Source organism: Phascolarctos cinereus, unplaced genomic scaffold (genome assembly GCF_003287225.1).
Source record: "Phascolarctos cinereus isolate Bilbo 61053 unplaced genomic scaffold, phaCin_HiC Scaffold_9;HRSCAF=440, whole genome shotgun sequence".
NCBI classification, from domain to species: domain Eukaryota; kingdom Metazoa; phylum Chordata; class Mammalia; order Diprotodontia; family Phascolarctidae; genus Phascolarctos; species Phascolarctos cinereus.
The window spans coordinates 215,694,952-215,719,830 of record NW_027556402.1 but is presented as its reverse complement, the minus strand read 5'-3'; the positions used below and the strand labels follow the sequence as shown (position 1 = coordinate 215,719,830).

The window sequence follows — 24,879 nt, the reverse complement described above, 5'->3', positions numbered from 1 at the left end:
CAAAAGAGGGAATTGGACTGACTAATCTCTAAGGTACCTTCCAATTCTGCAGCTATGATTCTAATCCAGGAACACTTCAAGTTAAATAAACTTTTGTGGGTTGGCTGGCCTGGCAACCTGCCTGCCATTTATAAAGTTGGTACTTGGAAGGAATAGAAATCAAAATCCGACTTACAAACAGTTGAAGCTTGGCCCATCTTTAAGATAGAAACTGTCAGTATATTTACGCTCCCTCCTCCCTGACCTTCCCTAAAACAAACACAAACTCACACCTGCAAAAAGTTAACCAGCTAAGGTGGATTGTCTCCCTTTACTCAGAGTGCCAATATGCCAAGGCAGGGCCTTCTCTGTATTCATTTATGTGGTGAAGAGGTGAGGCTGCAGCTGCAGGGCTGGGCACAGAGGTGTAATTTGGTCCCTGCTCAATCACAGAATCCTAGCTGGCCCTGGGGCAGAAGGAAAGTAAGCTGGGAGAGGGGGAATAATATGTTTCGCTCTGTCTCTGTCTCTCTTTGTCTCTGTCTCTGTCTCTCCCTCTGTCTCTGTCTGTCTCTCTCTGTCCCTCTCTGTCTCTGTCTCTTGTCTCTCCCTCCTCCGCGCCCCCTTCCCAACAGCTCATCAACAGCCACTATCTGTGAGACCTTCAGTAAGTGACTTTCCCTTTGGCCCTCAGTCCTATCTGTAAATTGGGTTCAGTTGTACGGCCTCTGAAGTCCCTTACAGGTTTAAGGCTATGATCGTTCCCCCAGCTTGTTTATCCCCAACACTACAGTGATAGCTCCCAGCTATACTGCTCTTTCTCTCTGTCTCCGTCCTTGCCTTTTTTCCCTCTCTCTTACTGCTTTTGTTTCTCTCTGTCTCTCTGTCTGTCTGTCTGTGTCTGTCTTACACACACACACACACACACACACACACACACGTTTGCTCAGCACAGTACATCCTCACACATCTACACAGATGTCATGCTATGTACACATGCGAACCATGTACATGATCCCGTGCTATGACAGGGAGTTGAGTGGCAGAAATGATAGGCAAATTAACAAGTCAACAAGCATTTACTAAGCGCCTACTAAGTATATGCAAGGCACTGTGCTAAATGCTGGGGATAGATACAAAGAAAGGCAAACATAGTCCCTGCTCTCCAGGAGCTCACAGTCTAATGGGGGGCAGCATGCAAACAGCTACATACAAACAAGACATAGGCAGGATAAACGGAAGCTAACCAATGAAGGGGAGGTGTTAGCATGAAGGGAGATGAGGAAAAGTTTCTTCCAGAAGGTGGGACTTGAAAGAAGCCAAGAAGAGCAAGAGATATAGATGAGGAGGGGGAGCAGTCCAGGCTGGGGGACAGCTAGGGAAAACACAAAGTCAGGAGATGGAATGTCCTGTGTGAGGGCCAGCAAGGGAAACCAGTGTCATTGGATTGCAGAGTGTGTAGGGTTACTTTAGGTGTAAGAAGACTGGAAAGGAGGGGAGGGGGGCAGGTTTAACAGACAAACAAAGGAATTTAAATTTGACCCTGGAGGTAAATAGGGAGCCACTGGAGGTTATGGAACAGGAGGATAACATAGAACTATGCTTTAGAAAATTCAGTTTGACAACTTAGTGGAGAACGAAATGGAGTGAGGAGAAATAAGACAGGAAGACTCACCAGAATTTTATTGTCATAGTCCAGGTATGAGGGGATAAAGACCTATTCCAAAGTGGTAGCAGTGTCAAAGGAGAAAAGGGGTGTGTGTAAGAAATATTATGAAGGTAAAATTGATAGAACTTGGTGATATGGGGATGGGGTGAGACAGAGGAGTTGAGGATAATACCTAGGTTATAGGACTGGGGCACTAGGAAAATGGGGGTGCCTTCAACAGTAATCAGAAGTTAGGAAGAGGAGAGAGCTTGGGGATGAAGATAATGAGTTCATGTTTGGACATTTTGAATTTAAGATGTCTATGGGGCATCCAATTCAAGATGTCCAATTGGCAATTGGAGATCTGGAGCTCAGGAGAGTGGTTAGGGCTGGATAAGCTGGTCTAAGAATCATTGCCAAGGAGGTGATCACTGCAACCATGATACACAAGTCAAGACATCACCCATGATATCACTGGTCCTCTTTGAGAATGAAGGACAACAGCAACAACTGAACCCATGGAGCTGATGAGAACTCCAAGTGAAATAATAGAGAGGGAGAAGACAACCCACCTTTTAGAAACTAGGGAGTCGGCAAGGCACACAGAAGGGTTCATGACTTGATGAACAGCTAAGCTTTGGGCAAGAGACTCATCTACCCACACTCACTCCTCTCTTCACAACCTCTCAAATACTTCTTGACCTAGGTGCAGGGATCTATGCTCCATGATGGGGAACAAAACAAGGAGAAATTAGGCAGTCCCCCTATCCTCAAGAAGCTTAGTCTAATAAGGGAGGTGAGACAAACATATAAATAACCACAGTACAAAGTAGAATATGATAAGTAAGTGTTTCCTATCTGATAAGCCTCAGTCCTTTGACGTAGCTGTCAGCCCTCAGGTACCAGTTATTAGTCCCTCCCAATGACCTCGAATTATTGCATTATTGAATGACTGCATTAATAATAATAATAATAATAACTAGCATTTATGTAGTATTTTAAGGTTTACAAAATATTGTTAACATACTATCTCATTTCCCCCTCACAAAAACCCTATGGGGTAGGTGCTATTATTTATTATCCCCATTTTACAGATGAGGAAACTTAAGGCACCAAGAAGTTTAAGTGACTTGCTCAGGGCCATACATCTAGTTAAGTGTCTGAAGCAAGATTTGGACTTAAGTCTATCTCACCATGAGGTCCAACATTCTATCCATTATGCCACTTAGCTGCCTCTGTATTTTGAATATTTTTTTTTTTGCATTTTACACCCCCCCCCCATCTGAAGATCAGAAGGTAGAGTACCAAACTTCTCCCAATGCCTTCCTTTATAGATGGCAGAAATTCCAGCTCATTCCTATTTGCATATGCTGCTCTGCCTGGTTTCAACTCCATGGAAGAAGAGGCTGCCTCAATAGTATCTGCCTGCTGGTGTGACTCTCCTCTGTGCCACTTTCTTAACTCCTTCTTCATGTTTTCTCCCCTATTAGATTGTAAGCTCCTTGAGGGCAGGAACTGTCTTTTTTTTTTTTTTATTAATTGTATCCCTAGCACTTAGCACAGTGCCTGGCACATAATAGACATTTTCTAAGTATTTATTGGATTGGATTATTTGGTTATATACATGTTGTATGTGCCTCCCCCATCTCCTGCCCAATAGGATATAAGCTCCTTAACAGCAGTGACTAATTTTTTTTCTATTTGGTATTTTATTTTCCACAGTTACATGTAAAAACAATTTTTAACATTAGCTTTTAAAACTTTGGGTTTCAAATTCTCTTCCTTCCTCCTTCTTCCCCCCATTGAGAAGACAAGCAATTCAATATAGGCTATACATGTGCAGTCGTGCAAAACATATCCATAATAATCATGTTGTGAAAGAAAGCACACACAAAAACGACTCAAGAAAAATGAAGAAAGTTTTAAAAAGAAGTATGCTTCAATCTGTATTCAGACACCATCAGTTCTTTCTCTGGGGATAGATAGTATTTTTTATCATGACTTTTGTTTTTGTATCCCTAGGATCTAGTACATAGTAAATGTAATGGTTATTGAGTTGTTTTGAAGGAAGTAAAGAAGAAAGGAAACATGAATTTTTAAAGTACCTATGAGGTACCAGGTACTAGGCAAATATCTCATTTGATCCTCACAACAACCTGGGAGGTAGGTGCTATTTTTAATCCCCATTTTATGGATGAGGAAACCGAGGCAGAGAAGGGCTATATGACCTGCCCAGGGTTACACAACTAATAAGTATCTGAGGCTGAATTTGACTTTAGGTCTTCCTGATTTCAGGCACAGAGCTCAATCCACGGAGCCCCCAAATACTCTCCCAGAGGTCAAGAGACCAATGAAGAGGCTAATAGCTTAGGGGAGAGATAAAGAGGGCCTGGACTAAGATGATGGCCATGAGGAAGGGGAAGAGGGACTAGATGGGAGTTATTGGGGATCCACGTGGCTTGAATGGATAGTTTCTAATAGACGATGTCTTTCTCTAGTGCTACAGAAAATGAAACATCCCGGCGGCTTGCAGGCATCCTATGAACCACCAAATGTTGTCCAACATGCCAGCACTCAGTGGAAAAATTCAATGGCACTCAGAAGTTGATTAAGTGTGGGCTGAGAGGGAGGGTGAAGAGCCCACTGTGACTCTAGAACAGCTCAATAAGGCTTACTCAGCCTTTCCCTGTGGAGACTTTCCCCATAATTTTCTCTTAAAAATATTTTCACGATGCTCTTTAAAAAAATATTGCTATCACTTTCCAATAAGATTCCCCCACCTCCAGTAGGAAAAAAAAAAAGGCTTCCCAACCAAAGAAGCACTCCCAAGCAAAGCAAATCACATTGGCTGTGCCTGCTAATGTATTCCTCCTTCTGCACTGACAGTCTGCTGCCCTGGGGCTCCTTCCTGCTCTGACCTCTCCAACGAAAGGAGGGCAGCATGCTTCATCTGCTTCATCAACAATTAGGTCACAAATAGGTTCACAAAAATTGGTTTCTGCATCCATGAGAGTTCTATTGTCTTTCATTGTTCTTTTGTGGTCACTGTTCTTCTGATCCTGATTGTGTCAATTTTCATCAGTTCATACAAGTCTTCCCAAGTTTCCCTGAATTCTTATTTGTCATTTCTTATAGCACCTTAACATTAGGGCAGCTAGGTGGCACAGTGGATAGAGTCTGGATAGAGTCAGGAAGACCTTAGTTCAAATCCAGCGTCAGACACTTACCAGCTATATGACCTTGGGCAAGTCATTTCACCTCAGTTCCCTCATCTGTAAAAATGGGGATAATAATAGCACCTGTTTTCCAGGGTTGTTTGGAGGATCAATTGAGACAAAGTTTGTAATACTCACAGTACAGTGCCTGGCACACAATAATCTAATATAAAATGTTAGCTGTCATCATCATTATTATTACTCCAGTACACTCACATATCAAAATCTGTTTACGCATTCTCCCATCAATGTGCACCCCTTTTGTTTCCAGCTCTTTACTGTTACAGAAATGCTACTATAACTGCTTTTGTGGAGGTGAAAACTATCTTTGCCTTCTACCTTCTTGGGGTATATACCTAATAGTGGTATCATGGGTCAATCAATCAATAAACATTTATTAAGTATCTACTATGTGTCAAGCACTATGCTGTGTTAGGCATACAAAAAGTGACTAAAGACAGTCTTTCTAGGAGGGGGCTTGGTTATGAAGGATCCCTTTTGGACCCCCTCCTATATTTAATTAGGATCCAAAGTACCCATCCTTTCCCCTCCCCCCTCCCCCAGGACGTGCATTTCCAAGCTCAAGCCTTGGCCCCACGTACTGCACATGGCCAAAAAGCTTGGGATTCTAGCTATTATAGAGTCATCTTGGGCTCTTCATTCTCCCTCTCAGCCTGCACTTAATCAGCTTCTGAGTGCCATTAATTTTTCCTCTTGAGTAATGGCACTTTGGGCAAAGTTTAGTGGCATATAGCCACTGTAGTTTCTAGGATGCTTCGCATCTTCCATCACCACTCCACAAAGAGCTTACAAGCCAGTGTGAGGGGTGGGGTGGTAAAAGGTATCTAAACTTCAAGGAGGAGCCCTGGCTTTGCCCATGGGCACCAAGTCTGTGCCAGCAAGTCCCTGAGAACAGAGAAATATTATAGGGCTTTCCTTGGCTGAGGATGTCAGGAAAATGACCGTATTGAAGGCCTTCGGGGCTCTGCCTGTCTCTCTGCATTAATCAACATATTTTCTCTTCCTCTGTGGTGTTTAGCTGGCTTTGGTTGCCACATTTCTAATCTGGGCTACAATCCCAAGCACTTTACCCATGTGCAGTTCATGGGGCCCAGGCAGGAGCTCTCGGATACATTCCGGGGGAGGGGAAAGATGGGTAAAGATGGGTACTTTAAATCAGAGTTAACTTGTTTCTTTTACCTCCTCGGCCAATAGCACTGCTGAATTTGAATGAGGCAGCTGTAACACATTTATTAGAGACAGGTGTGTTTCTCTTAGATTTAAAGTCAGGAGATAGCTTAGGAAAGGGAAGGAAGCAAGCATTTATTAAGCACCTACTATGTGCTAAGTACTTCACAAATATTATCTCATTTGATTAGGATTAGGAAGCATAAAGGGACTCTAGAAAGAACTCATCATATCCGAGCCCCCTCCTACTTTTCTGGTCTTTTTGCATACAGCTCAATCCCTAACAAGTACTCTAATCCAGTGACAATGGGGCCTCCTGGCTGTTCCTCTCACAAAACATTATCTCTTGGCTCCAGGCATTTTCTCTGGCTTTCCCCCCATGCCTGGAATATTTTCCCTCCTCAACTCTTCCCGCTGGCTTCCCTGGTTTCCTCTAAGTCCCAAATAAAATCCCTTTTTTTACAAGAAGTCTTTCCCATCCCTTTTTAATTCTAGTGCCTTCTTTCTGTTAATTGCCTAAAAGACTATTTTAGGGAGAACTCACACAGAGCAAGTGTTCACACGGTGGTCAGAAGAATCGATGCAAGGACAGTCTGTAGGTCTCTCTTAAGAACTTTGAAATTGTGTGACATAGGAGGTACTGGCACTGGACCACCCAGCATGGCAGTTCCCTTATCAGAGAAGGTGCTGCGCTCTATGAGCAAAGCAGAATTGAAGTAGCTCAAAAGAAACTCGATCTTCAAAAATTTGGAGAATCCGCCCCAAATGTTCACGCGGAGTATTTGTACCTGACCTGTGGTGGGGCACTCCGAGTTCATAGCGGTTTGATTAGCCACAGTGGGACACCCTGTAACTTGACTCTAACATAGTGATGTCGTTTTGGTCCTCTTCGAGAACAAAGACAACAACCAATGAATGATGAAGATTTATCCCACTTATAGCTTGCTTTGTATATATTTGTTTGCATATTGTAACATCCCCCCCGCCATTGTAAGCTCCTTGAGGGCAGGGACTCTCTTTTGTTTCTTTTTGTATCTGCAGAACTTATTACAGCACCTGACACAGGGTAGGTACTTAATAAATGTTTATTGATTGATTCAATAAATCAGTTTTGATTGATGGATTAAATGTAGGAGTCAATTAGAGACCCTTCTGCCCCTGGGCAAGGTGAGGGAAATTGCTTGTCTTCATATGTGACATCCAGAACTGGACATAATGCTCTAGATGTAGTCTGGCACCACTGTAGAAGGGAAGAGAAGCATTAACTCCCTCTGTGTCTTTCTTAAATACACACATGTATGTATATAAATATGGATGTGTTTATATACACGTGGATATGCATAGTGTCCCAAAAGTCTTAGTGCAGTTTTAAACTTTAATGTATTCAAGCTTACAACTCCACTAGAACCTTTGGGATACCCTAGATGGGTAGGTAGACAGACAAACAGACAGGTAGGTAGGTAGGTGGACAGATGGACAGATAGATGGATAGATTGATGGATGGATGGATGGATGGATGGATGGATGGATGGATGGATGGAGAGATAGGTAGACAGACATGTAATTAGACAGAGATAGACAGATATAGATACATAGGTAAATGAATAGATAGGTACATAGACAAATATAGATATGTATACATATTCATATGTATATGTATATATCAAATACATACACATATAGATTTTATATATATCAAAATCATATATTGAATATACATGCACACATACTGAAATCTGTTCACATATTCTCCTGCTGAAGAGCAATTCACAACAAATACGTATATGGCTAGCTATCTATATCCATATTTCTATAACTAGACCTGTGGTTTTATCTACATAGAAAGCTCCTGGTAAAGAACTCCCTCTGCCAATGTAGATGGGCATCTTCTTTATAGTTTAGAGTCTTGGAAAATAACCTGGGGAACATTGGAAGGTTAAGAGATTTGCCCAGGGTTGAAAGCCAGTATGAGTCAGAAGCAGGACAGATAACCAGGATTAGTGACTCTGAGGTCAGCTCCCCCTTTGCTGAGCCAGCCTGCCTCTCTACTGTGCCCCTTTTAAGGCAGTCTGAGGCCATCATAGCATTTTTGGGCTGCCATGCCATGCTTTGGAAACCCATTGAGCTTGTAATCCAATAACCTCCTCCCCTCAACAACCATTTTTGCATGAATTACTATATAGTTTTTACATGAATTACTAGAATTTTGAGAGAAATAGTTTTAAAGCTTTTTTTTTAACCCGAGTAACCTTTTCTTTCATATTGTCCAGAGTTGTGGTGTCATTTATCAGTGTAGGAGACATCCAGCGTGAAAATTCCCTCTCCCATATCAACAACAGTAAGTTTCTGTAACTGATGATCTTACAGAGTTGCCTGGGAGTGTGGGAGCTGGGGAGAGGAGACATGGAAAGATTAAGTGACTTGCCCATAGTCACACACCCACTATGTTAGAGCTAAGATTTCAACTTAGAAGTCTTCATGATTCCAAGACTGGACCATTACACAATATACCATGCTTTACATTTATACTTATTATGTTTAGTCTTTTTAGATTTGATCCATCATTCTAGTCTGGCCTAGATTTAGATCCTAACATTTAGTCACCTAAAGTTTTAACCATTCACCCTAGCTCATGACATCTGTAAATTTGAATAGCATACAATCTTTGTCTTTATCCAAAGCATTGATTTTTAACAATGTCAAATAGTGCAGGGCCATAGAGACTTCTCTTCAAACTGATATTGAACTCTTGATTTGTTTTTTCTCTTTTATTATTTTTTCTTATTAACATTTGAGTCCTAAATTCTCTGCTTCCTTCCAGCCCTCCCTTATCCATGAACTCCTGATTCTTTGGGCCCAGTCATTCAATCAGTACTGTATCCTTCTCCATTTCTTCATCTTGTTAAATCAAGTTAAGGAGCATTTATTAAACACCTATTATATTCCAAGCTCTGTGATTAGAACTGTGGCTGCAAAGAAAGGCAAAAACCAAAAAACAATCCCTGCCCTCAAGGAGGGCACAGTCTAAGGAGAAAGACAATACATAAACAACTACATACAAGCAAGATATAAACAGGATGGATGGGACTTAATCTTGGAAGGAAGGCACTAGAATTAAGGGAGATCTGGAAAAGCTTCTTGCAGAAGGGGGGATTTTTAGCTGAGACCTGAAGGAAGCCAGAAGAAGGAGAGGAGGAGGGAGAGAATTCCAGGATACACAGACCAGAGAGATGAAGTATCTTGTTCCAGGAAGAGCATGGAGGCCATTGAATTGAAGAGTATGTATGGGTGATCAAAGTGTAAGAAGACTGGAAAGGTAGAGGATGCCAATGTATGAAGGACTTTGGATGCCAAACAAAGGATTTTATATTTGATCCTTGAGGTGATAGGAGGCACTGGAGTTCACTGAGTCAGATAGGAGGTGACATAGTCAGACTGTGCTTTAGGAAAATCAACTTGACAGCTGATTTGAAGAATGGTCTGGAATGGGGATAGACTTGAGTCAGAGAGACCAATCAGAAGGCTACTACAATAATCCAGGCATGGGGTAGTGAGAACATGCACCAAGATGGTGACAGTGTTTGAGGAGAGAAAGGGGTACATATAAAATATGTTAGGAAGGTAAAAATCAACACTATTTGGCAACTGATTGGAATATGGGAGGTGAGAGAGTGAAGAGTAGAGGATGACAGCTAGGTTTATGAACCTGGGTGATTGGGAATAGTGAAGTTTGGAAAAAGAGAGGATTGGGGAGGGGGGAAGGGGAAGATAATGTTTATAAGGAAAGAGAGATGGTTAATCCATTTGTACTCTGCCCAGACCATTACTCTGTTAGAGGGGTCTAGTCTGAATCTGGAGCTGTGAATTTACTAAGGTAGGGAATTCTTCAGGAAGAAAACTATCTCTACCAAGACAAGTTGGTACCTTTTCTTCAACTTAAAGTCTTGGAGAGTTTTCTGTGGGTACTGAGTGATTTGCCCAAAGTCACACCACTAGTGTGTGTCAGATGCAGGCCTTGAACTCAGCTTTTTCTGACTCAGAAGCAGATTCTCCATCCATTACTCCATGCTGCCCTCAGGACCAGTGTCTGCAAGCGCCCCCCCCCCACACACACACAAAAAGAAAAGTAAAGAAAATGAGGGGGGTTATGGTATGAGTTCATCCGGGATTGATAAACTGGTTCTCAGTGGTGGTGCTCCTTTTTAAGTCCTTCCTTTTAGGCCAACGACTAGGAAGGCTGACTCCTATCCCTCACCCTCCCACCTCCCACCTCTTGCCCCGCTGCTAATTTGGGTCCCGATTTAATGTCAATACGTGGTGGAGTTTGAAGTGCCGAGGTATAAAAGCCCTCGGTCGTCCTTGGTCTACACTGATTGTGGGGTGGAGGTAGTACCGGGGGACTTTGCTAAGCTTTAAAGATGTCTCTAATCTCTTTGGGATGGGGAAACTGAGGGGAGTTGGGGGTAAAGGAGGGAATGGACTTGTCCAAGGTCATACAGACAGTGGCAGAATTGTGACTAGAGCACAGCTTTCCTCTTTCCTAGGTCAGGGCTTCCCCCCTCCCCCGTACCATTTGCCTATCGCGCAACCAACGCCCCTGGGTGCTGGGTCCATCTGGGCTTCCTGAGCTCCAACCCAGCTGCAGCTGCTGGGAGGGGGGAGCACCCATGACTCAGTAACTGCGGGTGCGTCTTACTCTGCTTTGTCGGAGCCCCGGGACCCCTCAGCCTTCCCCGCCCCACCCCGCCCCTCTCCCAGGCATCTCGGACCGCCCCAGGAGTGCCGGGGTTCCAGCCAATCATGGAGGGCTGCGCAGACAGCCCGCCTCCGATCGGACTGCCCGGCAGGCAGGGAGGCAGGCAGGCAGGCTGACTAGCGAGCTTTGCTGTGGACGGATTTCAGGCGGGTACCAGCTGCCGCATCTCCTAGTCCTTTGGGTCCGGCCCTCCTGCTCTGGCCACCCGCGGGAGCCGCCCGGTTCTCCCCGCAGCAGCGGCGGCGGCGGCCATTCGGAGAAGCTCAGGTCAGCCAAGCCAAGGCCACCTCGGTACAAGGGGGCGATGGCGGAGGCCCCATCCAGGGCAAGGAGCGAGCGAGCTGGGAGAGGGGATGAGAGGGGGTATCCCTAGGGACCAGGTACAGAAGGCAAGAAGCTGGAAGAAGCTAGGGAGGGGGACAGAAAGTCAGGACCGGTAGGGAGGCAGGGACCTCAGCTTTGGGAGGGTGGGGGGGAGGCGGCAGCTCTAGGAGAAGGGACAGCACTCTGAGTCAGGGACTGGGGGCATCACTGGGGAGGAGCTGGAGGGAGCCGGGGGAAGGGGGAAATAAAGGGTAAGACTGGTGGGAGGGGGAAAGGAGTAGGCGTAGGATGGAGGAGGGTTGGCAAGAAAGACAGCTCTGGGAGGGGTTCAGGGGAAAAGACGGGGCATTCCTGGGGAGGGGCTTGAAGGAGGGGGATGGGGTATACCAGGAGGGGAGAAGATTGGAGGTAAATTAGGAGGGAGGGAGAAGAGACAGGGCTGTAACAGGTCTTAAGGGGACAGCGATGGGAGGGGGCTAAGGTGCAAGACTGGAGATATCCCTGGGGAAAGGCTGAAAGAAGAGAGAATGAAAGGAAGGGGGGAAATTGGAGCGAGATGAGGAGGAATGGAGGGGGAGGATCAGGGATGGAAGGGGGCTCAGGAAAGGACTGGGGGAACTTCCCTGGAGAAAGGCCAGAGGGAGCTGGGGAGTGAGGCACGGAGCCCAGGGGGCCAGTACCGGGGGGGGGGCGTCGGGGCTGGGCTCTGGGCCAGGGCCTAGAGCATCTCCTGGAGCTGGATTGAGAAAAGGAGGGAGGGCTGGTCAGCTGCAGGGGAAGGAAAGGGTTCTGGGGGAGGCAGCGAACTGCAGGGACAGGGCAGCAGCAGGACCTGAGTGTCACCCCTGGCCCTTTCCCCGCACAGGCAGCCCCTGAGGGCGCTGAGGATGCTGCTACTTCCGAGGATGCTGCTGTTCCCGAGGCTGCTGCTGCTGCTCGGTCTCCTGGCTGCAGCGGGGCGAGCTGCCCCGGCCCCTTCCACCCTGCCCATCAGCTCCTCTCCCTTCCCCAAAGCTCCTTCCTACGCATCCCAGGCCCAACGGGAAGGGCCCCTGCCTGGCCTCGCCTTTCCGCAGGAGGAAGCCACTCTCGACGAGATGTTCCGTGAGGTGGAGGAATTGATGGAAGACACGCAGCACAAGCTGCAGAGCGCCGTGGATGAGGTAGGTGCACTGACCCAGTGAGCGAACAGGCTTCTAGGCTCTGGAGATAGCAGCCCAAGGAAGCTAGATCCTGGGCCAGGTTACTAGCAGGGTCCTGTGCGAGTGGGCGGAGGTTCGAGTGTGCCCCGGGTCAGCCAGTCAGCCAACAAGCATTTACCAAGCACATACTATGTACCTGAACTGTGCTAAGAGCAAGTGGCCATGGCCCACCCATCTTGGGTCCAAGTCCATCCAGAGCGGACCATCAAGGCACCTGCTTTGCCTTCGGAGACAGAATCGAATAGCCTTGGTTAGACTCAGGAAGGAAGTCGAAGGAGGCTTTTCTTGCAGAGCTTGATAGTAACACCCCCCATTTGCTATGCCACAGTCCACAGGAGCTGGGATTTCCTGCTGGTGAGCTCACTCCCTCATGCAGGTGTTTTCTCCTCTCTCTCGTGCCCTGTGGCTACTTCCAGCCTCTATCAAAGGGGAATCAGTATAGAAAAGGATTCTGTAAAATTCAGGGTCTTTGTTGTCAACCCAAGTACAATTTGGAGACAAGAAAAAGTAGTCAGAAATGTTCTTGCCCCTGGGCCTCCCAAATGAGGTCAGGCTTTCACAGGCACGGGTCTGAACAACTCAGCCATTATTTATTAAGCATTCATACTGTTCAAAGCTCTGTGCTGGGTTCTGGAGATACAAATACAACAGTCCCTGGTTTCTGGGAGCTTACAGTTTACTGTGGGATAGGAAGTGTACTGGTAAAATTGCAGAGAGAGAAAACAGTTAACACCTAGTGAGACCAGGAAAAGAGCCTTAAAAGAAGATAAGGATTTTAAAAGGCAAAAGTGAAGAGGGAATATATTCCAGGCATAGGAGTATAGGGAGAGAGCTGGAGCAAAAATGCAGACAGGAAATAGAATTCTGAATTTGGAAAATAGCTAGGAGTCCAGTTCGGCTGAAACATAGAGTGTACAAGGAAGCCATATGAAATAAGTCTGGAAATGTAGGTTGGAGACAGATAGTGGAGGACTCTAAATGCCCAGCTGAGAAGTGTGGCTTTCATCCTCAAGGTAATAGGGAGTCACTGAAAATTTTTGAGCAAATGAGTGATGAGGAAAGACCTGTGCCTTGGGAAGATTATTGTATTGTGGCATCTGTGTGCATATGACAGATTAGAGTTGGAAGATTGTGTGTGTGTGTGTGTGTCTGTGTGTGTCTGTGTGTGTGTGTGTCTGTGTGTCTCTGTGTGTGTGTGTGTATGTGTCTCTGTGTGTGTGTGTGTGTCTGTGTGTGTCTGTGTCTGTGTGTGTATCTGTGTGTCTGTGTGTGTGTGTCTGTGTGTGTCTGTGTGTGTCTGTGTGTGTGTCTGTGTGTGTGTGTCTGTGTGTGTGTGTCTGTGTGTGTGTCTGTGTGTGTGTGTGTGTCTGTGTCTGTGTGTGTGTGTCTGTGTCTGTGTCTGTGTGTGTGTGTGTCTGTGTGTGTGTGTGTCTGTGTGTGTGTGTCTGTGTATGTGTGTGTGTCTGTGTGTGTGATGATGTGATGCATTTAATTGGATTGGAGTGAGGCAGGGCTGGGCAAAGTCACCAGCCTCACCTTCTCCTCCACAGCCATCTGAGTCCAGTGGCCAGATATAGATTAAGACAACTGGAGATGGCCCAGGATGCAGTGGCAGACGTTAAGATCTTTCCCAGTTCTCCCTTTGAGTGAGGCAACGCCCATTCAGTGAATAGGCCTGTTGAAGAAGTGAGTCAAGGCCCCTTTAATTAAAAAAAAAAATCGAACTGGGAGGGGAAGACCCTCAGGGTTGCTGGCCAGAAGAGAAACACTATTTACTACACTCTGAGCCTGGAGGGCCCAAAAAATAGCTGTTAGGTGGTGCTTGGCCAGGGACCTATTATTGTCCCAATGGAATCCAGGATGAATTGGGTTTTAGACTTGGACTTTGAGAAAGAAACCTAGGCAGTAAACCCCGAGATAACTGTGTAGGTTTCACCCATCAAAATTTATCTTCCTTTGGGCAGAACACCCTCAGGTAAGGGTCTAGTACCCCTTTTCAAGAGAGGAGAGGAGGAGCTGAGTTGCCCAACTGGAATTGGCCAGCTGGGTCCCCATTCCAAAGGAGCTGGGAGAACTAAAAACTGGAACACCAACTGGTCGCAACAAGCCAATGGAGAGGTGACAAAGGCCTTAGGTAGGGCAGTGGCCTTGTGAGCAGAAAGAAAGGAACAGAAACAGGGGATGATCTAGGGTTGGAGCAAGATGCCAAGGGCACAGGTACTAACACTGTAAGTTCCAGGACCCACTTCAGTCTCATGCCCCTTTGCCCTTATTCTTTCATGAGTATTGCTGGGGCTGCTTGATTCTGTGAAACTGCTTTCTAGCTCCACAGCACCTGATCTGAAGGCAGGCAGGTCTGTACCAACATCACGGGTAGCTGGGTAACCTAGCAGTCACTTTCCTTTTTGTGAGGAAGCTGAATTGCTTAAAATTTCATTTCCCCTTGGTTTATCTTGTTAACCATTTTCATTTTTTAAAAATAAACTTTAATATTATCCATTTTTTTTTGTCAATGCCACATTAATTTCTGGACATCATCTCACCTCAACCACCTAGGAGTGAAACCTTTCCCTCTAATAAAGAGAAACTTAAAAAAAAAAAACCAACACCCATTTTAGAAACAATTGATACCATAACTGTATCTGACAGTGGATGTTGTCATCCTGCACCCATATTCTCTCACCTCTCTTCCAGGAATTAGGAGATATGGTTCATTTCCTGTTTGGGACCAAGACTGGGTATTAAAATTACTCAGAATTCATTGGCCTATCTTTTTTCAGGGCTTAAGGTCTGAAATTCCTCCTTTTTACTCAGTTTATATACTCTTCAGAAAAGAGTCAGCTAGGTGTCCAAAGTGACAGGAAGCCCAACACTCGCCCCTTTCTTCCTTGGTCAGAATGGCTCTGACCTCGCTTATGCCTTTGTCTCACTTTATTCAGTGCCAAGAAAAATTTCTAAGTTGTACAGACTCTGCCTTACCCAGAGTACTACATGTAACATTTTGCTTGAATGCTAAGATGTTTCTCACCAAAGGGAATAGTTCTTTTGTCTTTTCTAGCCCTGGGTTATGTTTGGGGGTCCCTACCACACCTTCCTAGTTGGCATATGCTGGGCCAGCTTGTATCAAAAGACTCTAGATTTAGTTAGAAGAAATCTAACAAAATCATCTGGAAATCAGCTCAGATCATCTAGTCTATACCTTCCCTTCATTTTACATTTAAGGAAACAGAGATCCCAAGAGGTTGTGACTTGGTCATAATCAAATGGAGCCCATGTAGAATTGTGGAAAGAGCCCTAGCATCAAAAGCCCTGAGTTTGAATCCTGATTCTACAAGTTATTATCTGTAGGATCTTGGCCAAGTCACTTAGCTTTTCTAGGCCTCTCAGTTACCTCTTCTCTAGAGCTAAGAGGTCAGTCTAGATGATGTCTAACATCCCTTTGAGCCTTGACTTTATAATCCCATGATCCCATGGCTAAAGGCAGTTGCTCCAGCGGCTCAGGTCTTACAAACAGTCCCAACCGATATAAAAATGGTCCAGATCCTGGCGCTCTAATTTTCTATTTCCCAGTGTCTGCCAAAGGATGCTAGAAAAGAGTGATGAGACAGAGGGAAGCCAGACAGGTCCATAAAGTAGCACTTCAGCTTAACTTTGCTATTTCAGAGTTGGCTCATCTCATACTGCCTCTATTTTCAGAGAGATACAGCTATGGGAACCCTGGCCTTGCTGAAGGCTGACTCATCCATTTCCTTTAGCTTATTTCGACTTTTTCTAAGGAAGAAAGTGGATTCCCACCAAAAAGTAGGAGGCCAACCCCGTATTTTATTTCAGTGTTAAAACTTTTTTTCCATTTTCTATAAAACTTGAATTGGCATTTGAAACTTTAACTCCAAACAGGCCTTGGTGCTAGAAGGAATCTGGGAATGACTTGATTGACCAAATGTAAATTCAAAGTATGACCTTGTCTCATTTTGTGGCTAAATTATCCACAATGACGAGATGTTGCTCAAATTACCAGTTAGTGTTCCATAATGGGCATTGGCTAAGAGTGTTGTGAGGGGTTAGTTTAAATCCTTCCACGATGCTAGAAAAATTAGTGATGGAGAGATAAGAATATGGAGTGGCCAGTAACCTTAATCACAGTCTGGATATCTGACTTTAGTTAAACCTCTAAGTCACTTTACATACCTGAGCCTCAGTGTTTTTATCTGAAAAATGGAGATAATAATACTTATAGTTATTTACCTTGAAGAATAGTAGCAAATGAGATAATGCAATTCAATAGCATATGTTAAGCATCTACTTGTTCTAGGCATCATGCTAGGTGCTAGGGACATAAAGATATAAATAACAGCCCCTGCCTTCAAGTAATTTACGTTTTTCTGGGGTTGCTACAGCATGTTTGCAAGTAAAACCAAAGTATAAGAAAAGTAACACAAAATAATTTCAAGAGGGAGAGAGTACCACTCCCTGTGGTGGCATCTGAGCTGTGCTTTGAAGGAAGTGAAGGTGAGAAAGGCATGTGTCCCTGACGTGGGAGACCATTTATACAATGACATAGAGATGGGATGTAGTGTATTGGGAACAGGTGTAGATTGTGCTAGGAAATGTTTGTAAATGTAATGAAGTGCGACGTGTAAGGTTGAGCTAGAAGGTATACTTGCTGCAGTGGCACATGGGGGCAAGTTACTTCCTCTCTCTAGGATTTCAGTTTCCTCACCTATAAAAGGAGAAGGTTGGATCTGTAAGTTCCCTTCCCCCTCTAAATCTTTGACTCTGTGAAGTTAACATCACGCCGGGTTGGTATCCTAGAATCTGTACTGGGAGGGTACTTCAGAGCCTATCTGGTCCAAAATATACCTGACTGAGAAGCTTCTCTATGGTATTGCTGCCAATTGGTTATTCAGCATCTCTTCGAAGATTTGAGATGCTTCCTGAAGAAGTCCGTTCTATTTTGGATAACTCTAGTTGTTAAGAAGCTTACCCCTATACACGCTCAATCATTTTTCAGTCGTGTACAACTCTTTGTGACCCCAGTTGGGGTTTTCTTGGCAAAAATACTGGAGTGGTTTGCCATTTCCTTCTCCAGCTCATTTTACAGATGAGGAAACTGAGGCAGTTAAGTCACACAGCTAGTAAGTGTCTGAGGCCAGATTTAAACTTAGAAAGATGAATCCTCCTAATTCCAGGTCTGGCACTCTATCCACGGTACCACCTAGCTACCCATCCTCAAATACATAGAGGGCCTGAATCTTCCCCTCTGCAGCTTCCACCCATTGCTTTGACTTCTACCTGTTGGGTGCAAGCAGAATGAGACTAATTCCAAGTTAGATCTTGCTAGTTTTCTTCCTCAGGCAGCTAGGTAGCACAGTGGATAGAGCACTGGGTCTGGAGTTAAGAAGACTTGAGTTCAAATTTGCCCTGAGGCACTTAGTAGCTGCATGACCCTGGATAAGTCATTTAACCTCTGTCTGCCTCAGTGTCCTCAACTATAAAATGTGGGAATTACAATAGCACCCATCTCCCAGGGTTGTTGTAAGGAAGAAATATCTACAAATCACCTTACATATAGTAGGTACTTAATAAATGCTTGTTTCCTTAATTTCTATTCAATTCCTGGTAGTCTTACTCCCCAGGTAAAAAGGGTGATATGTTTTCCACAAAAACAGTAGCGTTCTTATCAAGGCAGCTTTGTTTCTTTTCCATTGCTGAAAAGTGGGGACCATGCAGACCTTACTCAATTTAAGGCATCAATTTTTTATAGAGTTATGCCATGATTTTGCCATTAAATTTATTTCTCAACATTTCATGGTCCAGCTGCATCAGGCTGTTGGTTTCCTGAAAATGGGGAAAAAACAAGTTCCATTCAATTGGAAGTCATTGGTGGAAGATGTGAGTGAAGCTCCAGGCATCTGCATTACAAACTGATCCTGTCATCCTGTTTGGTGATAACAGCAGTTACTACTTATTTTCTGCCTAGCTCTTTACTCTAGCTCTAGTTTGCAAAATGTTTTCATGTGTCCTACTGCATTCTATCTACACAACAGCCTTTCAAGTTAGAAAAGGTGGGGACTATGTCTTCTGCTCCCGATAATTTGCAGAGGCAGCTTGGTGTGGTGAATAGAGTATTTTACATGGGATCAGGAAGACCTGGGTTTGAATCCTGCCTCAGATCCTTACTAGCTGTTCAACCCTGAGGAAGTCACTTAACCTCAGCCTCTACTTCATCATCTGTAAAATGGGAATAATACTATTATTCCTTCAAAGGGTTGTTTTGGGGATCAGTGAAGTGATCTAAGTAAACACCTGGAAAACTATAAAGCGCTATAGAATTGTTGTTTGTTTATTGTTTTCTATAGGTATGATAGAAAGATTGTCTGGGAGACCTAGGTTGTAGTCCTGGTTCTGCTAGAGGCAGTGTGGGATAATAGATAGAACACTGGACTGGGTATCATGAAGCCCTGGGTTTGAATCCCACCTCAGACATTCATTAACTATGTAATGACTCCCAGCCAATCAATCAACAAGGATTTTCTAAGTTCCAGACACTGAGCTAGGCACTGGGGATGCAAATACAAAGACATAACTAGTCCTTACTCTCAAGGAATTTATAATCTAGTAAATAATTCTATCAAGGCAAGTCATTTCATCTCTCTGGACCTCAGTTTCCTAATCTGTAAAATGACAAGGGCGTAGACTAGGTGATCTCTAAGGTCCCTTTCAGCCCTGAATCTATGGTCCTACTAACTGTGTAACCTTATACTTGCATCATCTCTGGGCCTTAGTTTCCCACATGTGCAACGCAGGGGTCAGACTAAAGGGTCATCCTAAGATCATAGGTTTAGAGCTGGAAGGGTCCTTAGAAGTTGCGTAGTCCAAACCCCTTGTTTTATAGAGAAGAAACTATGACCCAGAGAGAAGTGACTTGCCTGCGCCTTTCAGAGCTGGAGTTTGAACCCACGTTTTCTTGCTCTGGATTCTCTGCTCTTTCTACCATATCATGCTGTCTCTGTTCCTTCCCAGCTCTAGCATTCTATGTTTATTTATGATCATGGTGAATCTAATGGCTTGCTGTATTGTCAGATTGTCTTATTGCTACATGGGTGGAGCCCAAGTTCTGAGCTGGAATGAAGATCTTCTCCCTGTTATCACATTATGCCCCTGTAATGGGTTCATGGAAACAATAAGTTTCGTATGTGCCATATGTAATAGGCTACATAGCCTTTCTGTGTTGAATATAACATGCTAAGTGCCCAAGATTGCCTGCCAGGGCAATAATAGTTGCGGGTGCATAAAATTTCCATGACAAAACTGCACTTTCGGTGGTTTATGATGCTGTTAAACGGCCTTTAGCTCATTCTGCTGAGAAGGATTTTGCACAAAGGCTCATTTCTGCTGCATTAAGGGGAGTGGAGACTTGCTCATTATTTGGTTACTTGACCAATATAGGAAACCAAATTGGATCATTCACATGCCAAAGTGGATTGTTTTCCTTTGGCTTAGATGGCTAGCTAGCTGGGTCATTTATTAAGCTCTTGCCATGTGCTAGGCACTGAAGCTGCACAGAACAAATTAACCATGTAATGGCCAAAGCACCACTTCTTTCTTAGTAGATGACCTTGCCTCCTACTTTGTACAGAATATTGAGATGACCTGGCATGAGTTCCAATCTTTGGACACACCTAAATCTAAACTTCCCATCCTTCTCTTTCTGTATGAAAGTCTCTATAGAAAGTTTCTCTATGTATGGTCTCTATAGAAAAGACTTCTCTGAAACTAATCCCTTCTTCTCTTTTCTTTTTATTAATTTATTTATTTTTAGTTTTCAACATTCACTTCCACGAGATTTTGAGTTCCAAATTTTCTCCCCATCTTGTACCTCCTCCCACCCCAGCATGGCATGCATTCCCCTAATCTGCTCTCCCTTCTATCTTCCCCCCACATCTCTTATCCCCTTCCTCTTCAATTTTCCTGTAGGGCAGAATAGATTTCTATACCCTATTTCCTACATATCTTATTTCCCAGTTGCATGTGAAAACAATTTTTTTTTAACATTTGTCTTTAAAACTTTGGGTTCCAAATTTTCTCCCTTCCTCCCTCCCCACTCACCCTCATTGAGAAGGCAGGCAACTTGATACAGGTTATACATGTGTGGTCATGCAAAACACAGTAGACATGTTGTGAAAAATTAAGTATATTTCCCTTAATCCTATCCTGCCCCTCATTTGTTCTGTTCTCTCTTTTGACCCTGTCCCTCCTTAGAATAACCCCTTCTTCTCTTAAGCTAGCTTAAAACCACACTAAGACTTTTGGGATGCCGTGCATTCTGATTTTTATCTATTTCTGAGTCCCTCTCCCAGTATTGGAGCCCATAGATTCTCTCTCTCTCTCTCTCTCTCTCTCTCTCTCTCTCTCTCTCTCTCTCTCTCTCTCTCTCTCTCTCTCTCTCCTCTCTTCCCCTCTCTCTGTCTTTCCCTCCCTCCCTCTCATTTTAGTTTCAATCTCTCCCCATAATGACAGAATTTGATCATTTTCAGAGTCGGAAGGGAACAAGCACTTCTTAAGCCCCTACTATGTGCCAGGCACTGTGGTGAGTATTCAAGTACAAAGAGTGAAATAGGCCCTACTTACTAGAAGCTAAATCCAGGCCACACCTGAAGAAGACTCTCCCTCCAACATAGCTGAGAAGTGGCCACCCATTCTTAGTTTGAAGATCTCTAGGGAGAGAATACCTGTATCTCACAAGGTAGCCCTCTTCATTTTGGGATAACTCCAATAAATTGCAAGTTGTTCTTCATATTAAGCCAAAATTTGCTAGCTCTGCCCCCAGGGCTGAGCAGAACAAACCCCATCTTTTCCCCACGTGACAGCCCTTTGTAGTTCCTCCTCTGTACCTACAGACATACTCACCTCTCCCTTATATTATTATTTTTTTAACCTGACAATGTATACTTTATTCTGTGCCCATAATTCACTGCCTCTCAGCTAGGAGGAAAGAGTATGTTTCACTGTTAGTCCCCTGAAATTGATTGCTTTATCGCATTGCTCAAAGTTATACTGTCTTTCCACATTTTTTCCCTTTCGTAGTCATTTTATGCATTGTTCTCATGGTTCTTTGTATTCCATTTTGCATCAATTCATAAAAATCTTCCTATTCCTAAATTTCTTTGAACATAACAGCATGCCATTAGGTTGATATGCCACAATTTGGTCAGCCATTTCCTTGTTGACGGATGCTCATTTTTCTCGTTTTAGTTCTTTGCTACCACAAAAGTACTGTTATAAATAGATGGATGGATAAATGGATAGCTAGATGAATGGATGGATAGATAGACAGATATAGGACTTTTTATGAAATTATGCAATTTGAAAGTTGGAAAGGATTTCAATGGCCATGTAGTCTAACCCATACACAGAAGGAATTACCATCATGATATACTCACCAACTGGTCATCCAGCCTCATCTTTTTTTTTTTAGATTCATTAATTGATTTCTTTTTAGTTTTCAACATTCGTATCCACAAGATTTTGAGTTCTAGATTTTCTCTCCATCTCATCCCTCTCCCAACCCCAAGACAGCGTGCATTCTGAATACAGAATCTGCCCTTCCTTCTATCTCTCCCCTCCTTCTCTTATCCCCTTCCTCTTCTGTTTTCCTGTAGGGCAGGATAGATTTCTATACCCCATTTCCTACATATCTTATTTCCCAGTTGCATGTGAAAACAATTTTTTTTAACATTTGTTTTTAAAACTTTAGGTTGCAAATTTTCTTCCTTCCTCCCTCCCCACCCAACACTCATTGAGAAGGCAAGCAACTCGATACAGGTTATAGATGTGTAGTCATGCAAAAAACCCCAAAACTCTTCGTTCTCTGCTCTGACCCCTAGCCACCCAGTCTGTTGCCCTTATTTTGTTGCCAGTATCCTCAAACTGCACTGCTCCCATTTCTCTCTCTCTTTCTTCTTCTTCTTCTTCTTTTTTTTTTTGCTTTTAGGCAATTGGGGTTAAGTGACTTGCCCAGGGTCACACAGCTAGTAAGTGTCAAGTGTTTGGTCTGAGGCCAGATTTGAACTCAGGTCCTCCTGAGTTCAGGGCCAGTGCTCTGTCCACTGCGCCACCTAGTTGCCCCTTCCCATTTCTTATTGAACCATTCCTTCTGAATCCTTCACACACTGGCTTCTGCTCCTAGAGACTGCATTATCTCCCCCTTCCTTCCAGAGCACCTTTTCTTATTGACCCTCCCCAGCTTCCCTGTGACATGTTCCATTAGGGACTGCCTGCCCTTTGAAGCTCTCCTCATGCTTCTGTTTTCTTTCCTCTCTCATCTCCTTCCTCCACAAAAGAAGAGAAAAGAAAAGAAGAGAAGACGTGTATACCTCACCTTTTTTCCTAACTGGTCTTACTGTTCTTTACACATAACAAACGCTCCATCGTCCACGTCAGTGGCTTTGCTCTGGCTGTTCCCCATTCTTGGGACAGACATCCTCTTCACCTCCACCTCTCAGAATCCCTTGGCTTTGTTTGATTTGAGATTCAACACAAGCATCACCTCATTTGTACCTGATCCATGCCATCAGCTACTGGTGCTTTCTCTGCAAAAAATTCCCCTTGTGTTAATCTTGTTTCTATCCTGCATATGCCTGTCTGTGTACACATTTCCCCTCACCCCAACCCCTAAGCTTCTAAAAGTCATGGGCTGTTCCTTCTCTGTCTTTGTAACCCTGACACCTTAGCATAATGCCTGGTACTTCATGGGAGCTTAGATGATTAAGTCCACGTCTCAGTCCTTCAGCTATTGGATGACAGAGATCGCAGTCTAAATTAAAGCCATATCTCTCAGCTTAGCCTAAGATGGTCTGGTACCGTCTTTTCCCCCAGCCCTAACCTCCACCATCCTGGCTGCTCATCTCCAGTAATACTCTATCTTGTCAGTGCCTCACTTTAGATGTGGTACCTAGAATTGGATCCAACATCCAGATGTGGCTAAACAGAGGATGACAGCAGGATACCTACCTTCTTGTGCATGCCCTGCCCACCATGTCCTAGAGGCAGTTGGGTGGCATGATGCATAGAGTGCTGGTCCTGAATTTAGGAAGACTTGAATTTAAATCTGGCTTCAGATATTTACTAGCTGTGTAACCCTGAGCAAGTCACTTAACTGCTGTTTGCCTCAGTTCTCTCATCTGTAAAATAGGGATAATAATAGCACCAACCTTCCAAGGTTATTATGCAGATCAAATGAGATAATAATTAGAAAGCACTTGGCACCTAGCAGATACATAATAAATGTTATTGGTTGATTAAAGCACTTAGCACAGTGTCTGGCATATAGAAAGTGCTATATACAATATACATTAGCTATTGTTGTTAGTGATTATTTTCATTTCATTTTTAGCAGTTTTTCAAAGGGTTTTATCTATTGAGAAGCAGATAGTGGTGCACTGGATAGAACATCAGGCCTGGAGACAGGAAGATGAGTTCAAATCTGGCCTCAGACACTTATTAACTGTGTGACCCTAGATGAGTCACTTAACCCTTATTTGCCTCAGTTTTTCATCTGTAAAATGGCAGATACACCGGAGAAGGAAATAGAAAACTACTCCAGTATCTTTGCCAAGAAAACTCCACGGATTTTGTCCACAGGTTCAGGTAGAGTCAGACATGAGAGAACTACTGAATAACATACTTGTTCTCAGGTTCTCTGGCTGCATAGCAGTAGGGTTTCATAGAACCCCAGAATTTCAGAGCTGGATATCATCATCATTTTAAGAGGAAGAAAGTGAAGTCTAGACAGGAGTTTCTCATTCCAGGTTACACAGAGAGAGAGTGGGACATGCTAATCTGAGAGTGAGCTCTCCCAACTCCTTGTCTATTGGTTTTTCTGGTTACACCATGATGCTTTAAGTCATAACACAGGCCTGAGCAGGGAAATGAACCCCAGCTTCCTGTATCTGAAACACCACGCCACCAATAACTCCTCTAGTCTGTTGGGATCTGACTGATAACTTTCAGACCCATCAAATTGCTCATCAAGCTTTTATTGAATTTGTAGATGAAAGCAGAGGAGGAAGCCACCAAGGCATCATCAGAAGTCCTCTTGCAAGACCTGCCTCCCAATTTCCACAATGACTCCCACAGTGAAGTCAAGGTTGGAAACAAAACCATCTACAGGCACCAGGAAATTGACAAGGTATGAGACGTGCACAGCACCTCATCACGTCTGTAGCAGTGATGTCTCCTCGCGTGAAGGGGGAAAGGAGGCTTCTTCCCTTGGGAAAACAGAGGTCTCACAAATCTGTTTTCCAGAAAGATCTCCCACCTAAGGCCATGTGGAGTTCTCATGTGTTCAAGGTGTAAGATTTGCATCATTCATTCAACTAATATTTACTCTGTTTCCACATGGAGATGATAATTGCAGCCAGAGACAGCTACGAATTTCTCCTTTTCACGTGACTTGTTGAATGAAGAAGGGGGGGACACCCCTGGGGCAGGTGCAGGGGCCTGTTGTGGGGTTCAGACGAGACGCCGTCTGGGAAAGCGCTTGAGACACTGTTGAGGGTTATTCCC

General features: G+C 44.1%; 1 protein-coding gene across 1 annotated transcript in view; it reads left to right on the top strand.

Annotated features, from left to right (window-relative positions):
• Positions 1-10,844: 10,844 nt before the first annotated feature.
• The window catches only part of DKK3 (dickkopf Wnt signaling pathway inhibitor 3), a 65,789-nt gene continuing 51,754 nt past the window's right edge, over positions 10,845-24,879 (top strand). The window contains exons 1-3 of the mRNA XM_021001976.2: positions 10,845-11,053; positions 11,976-12,273; positions 24,365-24,502. Of these exons, the coding sequence (XP_020857635.1) occupies positions 11,998-12,273; positions 24,365-24,502 (414 nt within the window). The 5' untranslated portion in view covers positions 10,845-11,053; positions 11,976-11,997. The remainder of the gene's footprint in view (positions 11,054-11,975; positions 12,274-24,364; positions 24,503-24,879) is intronic.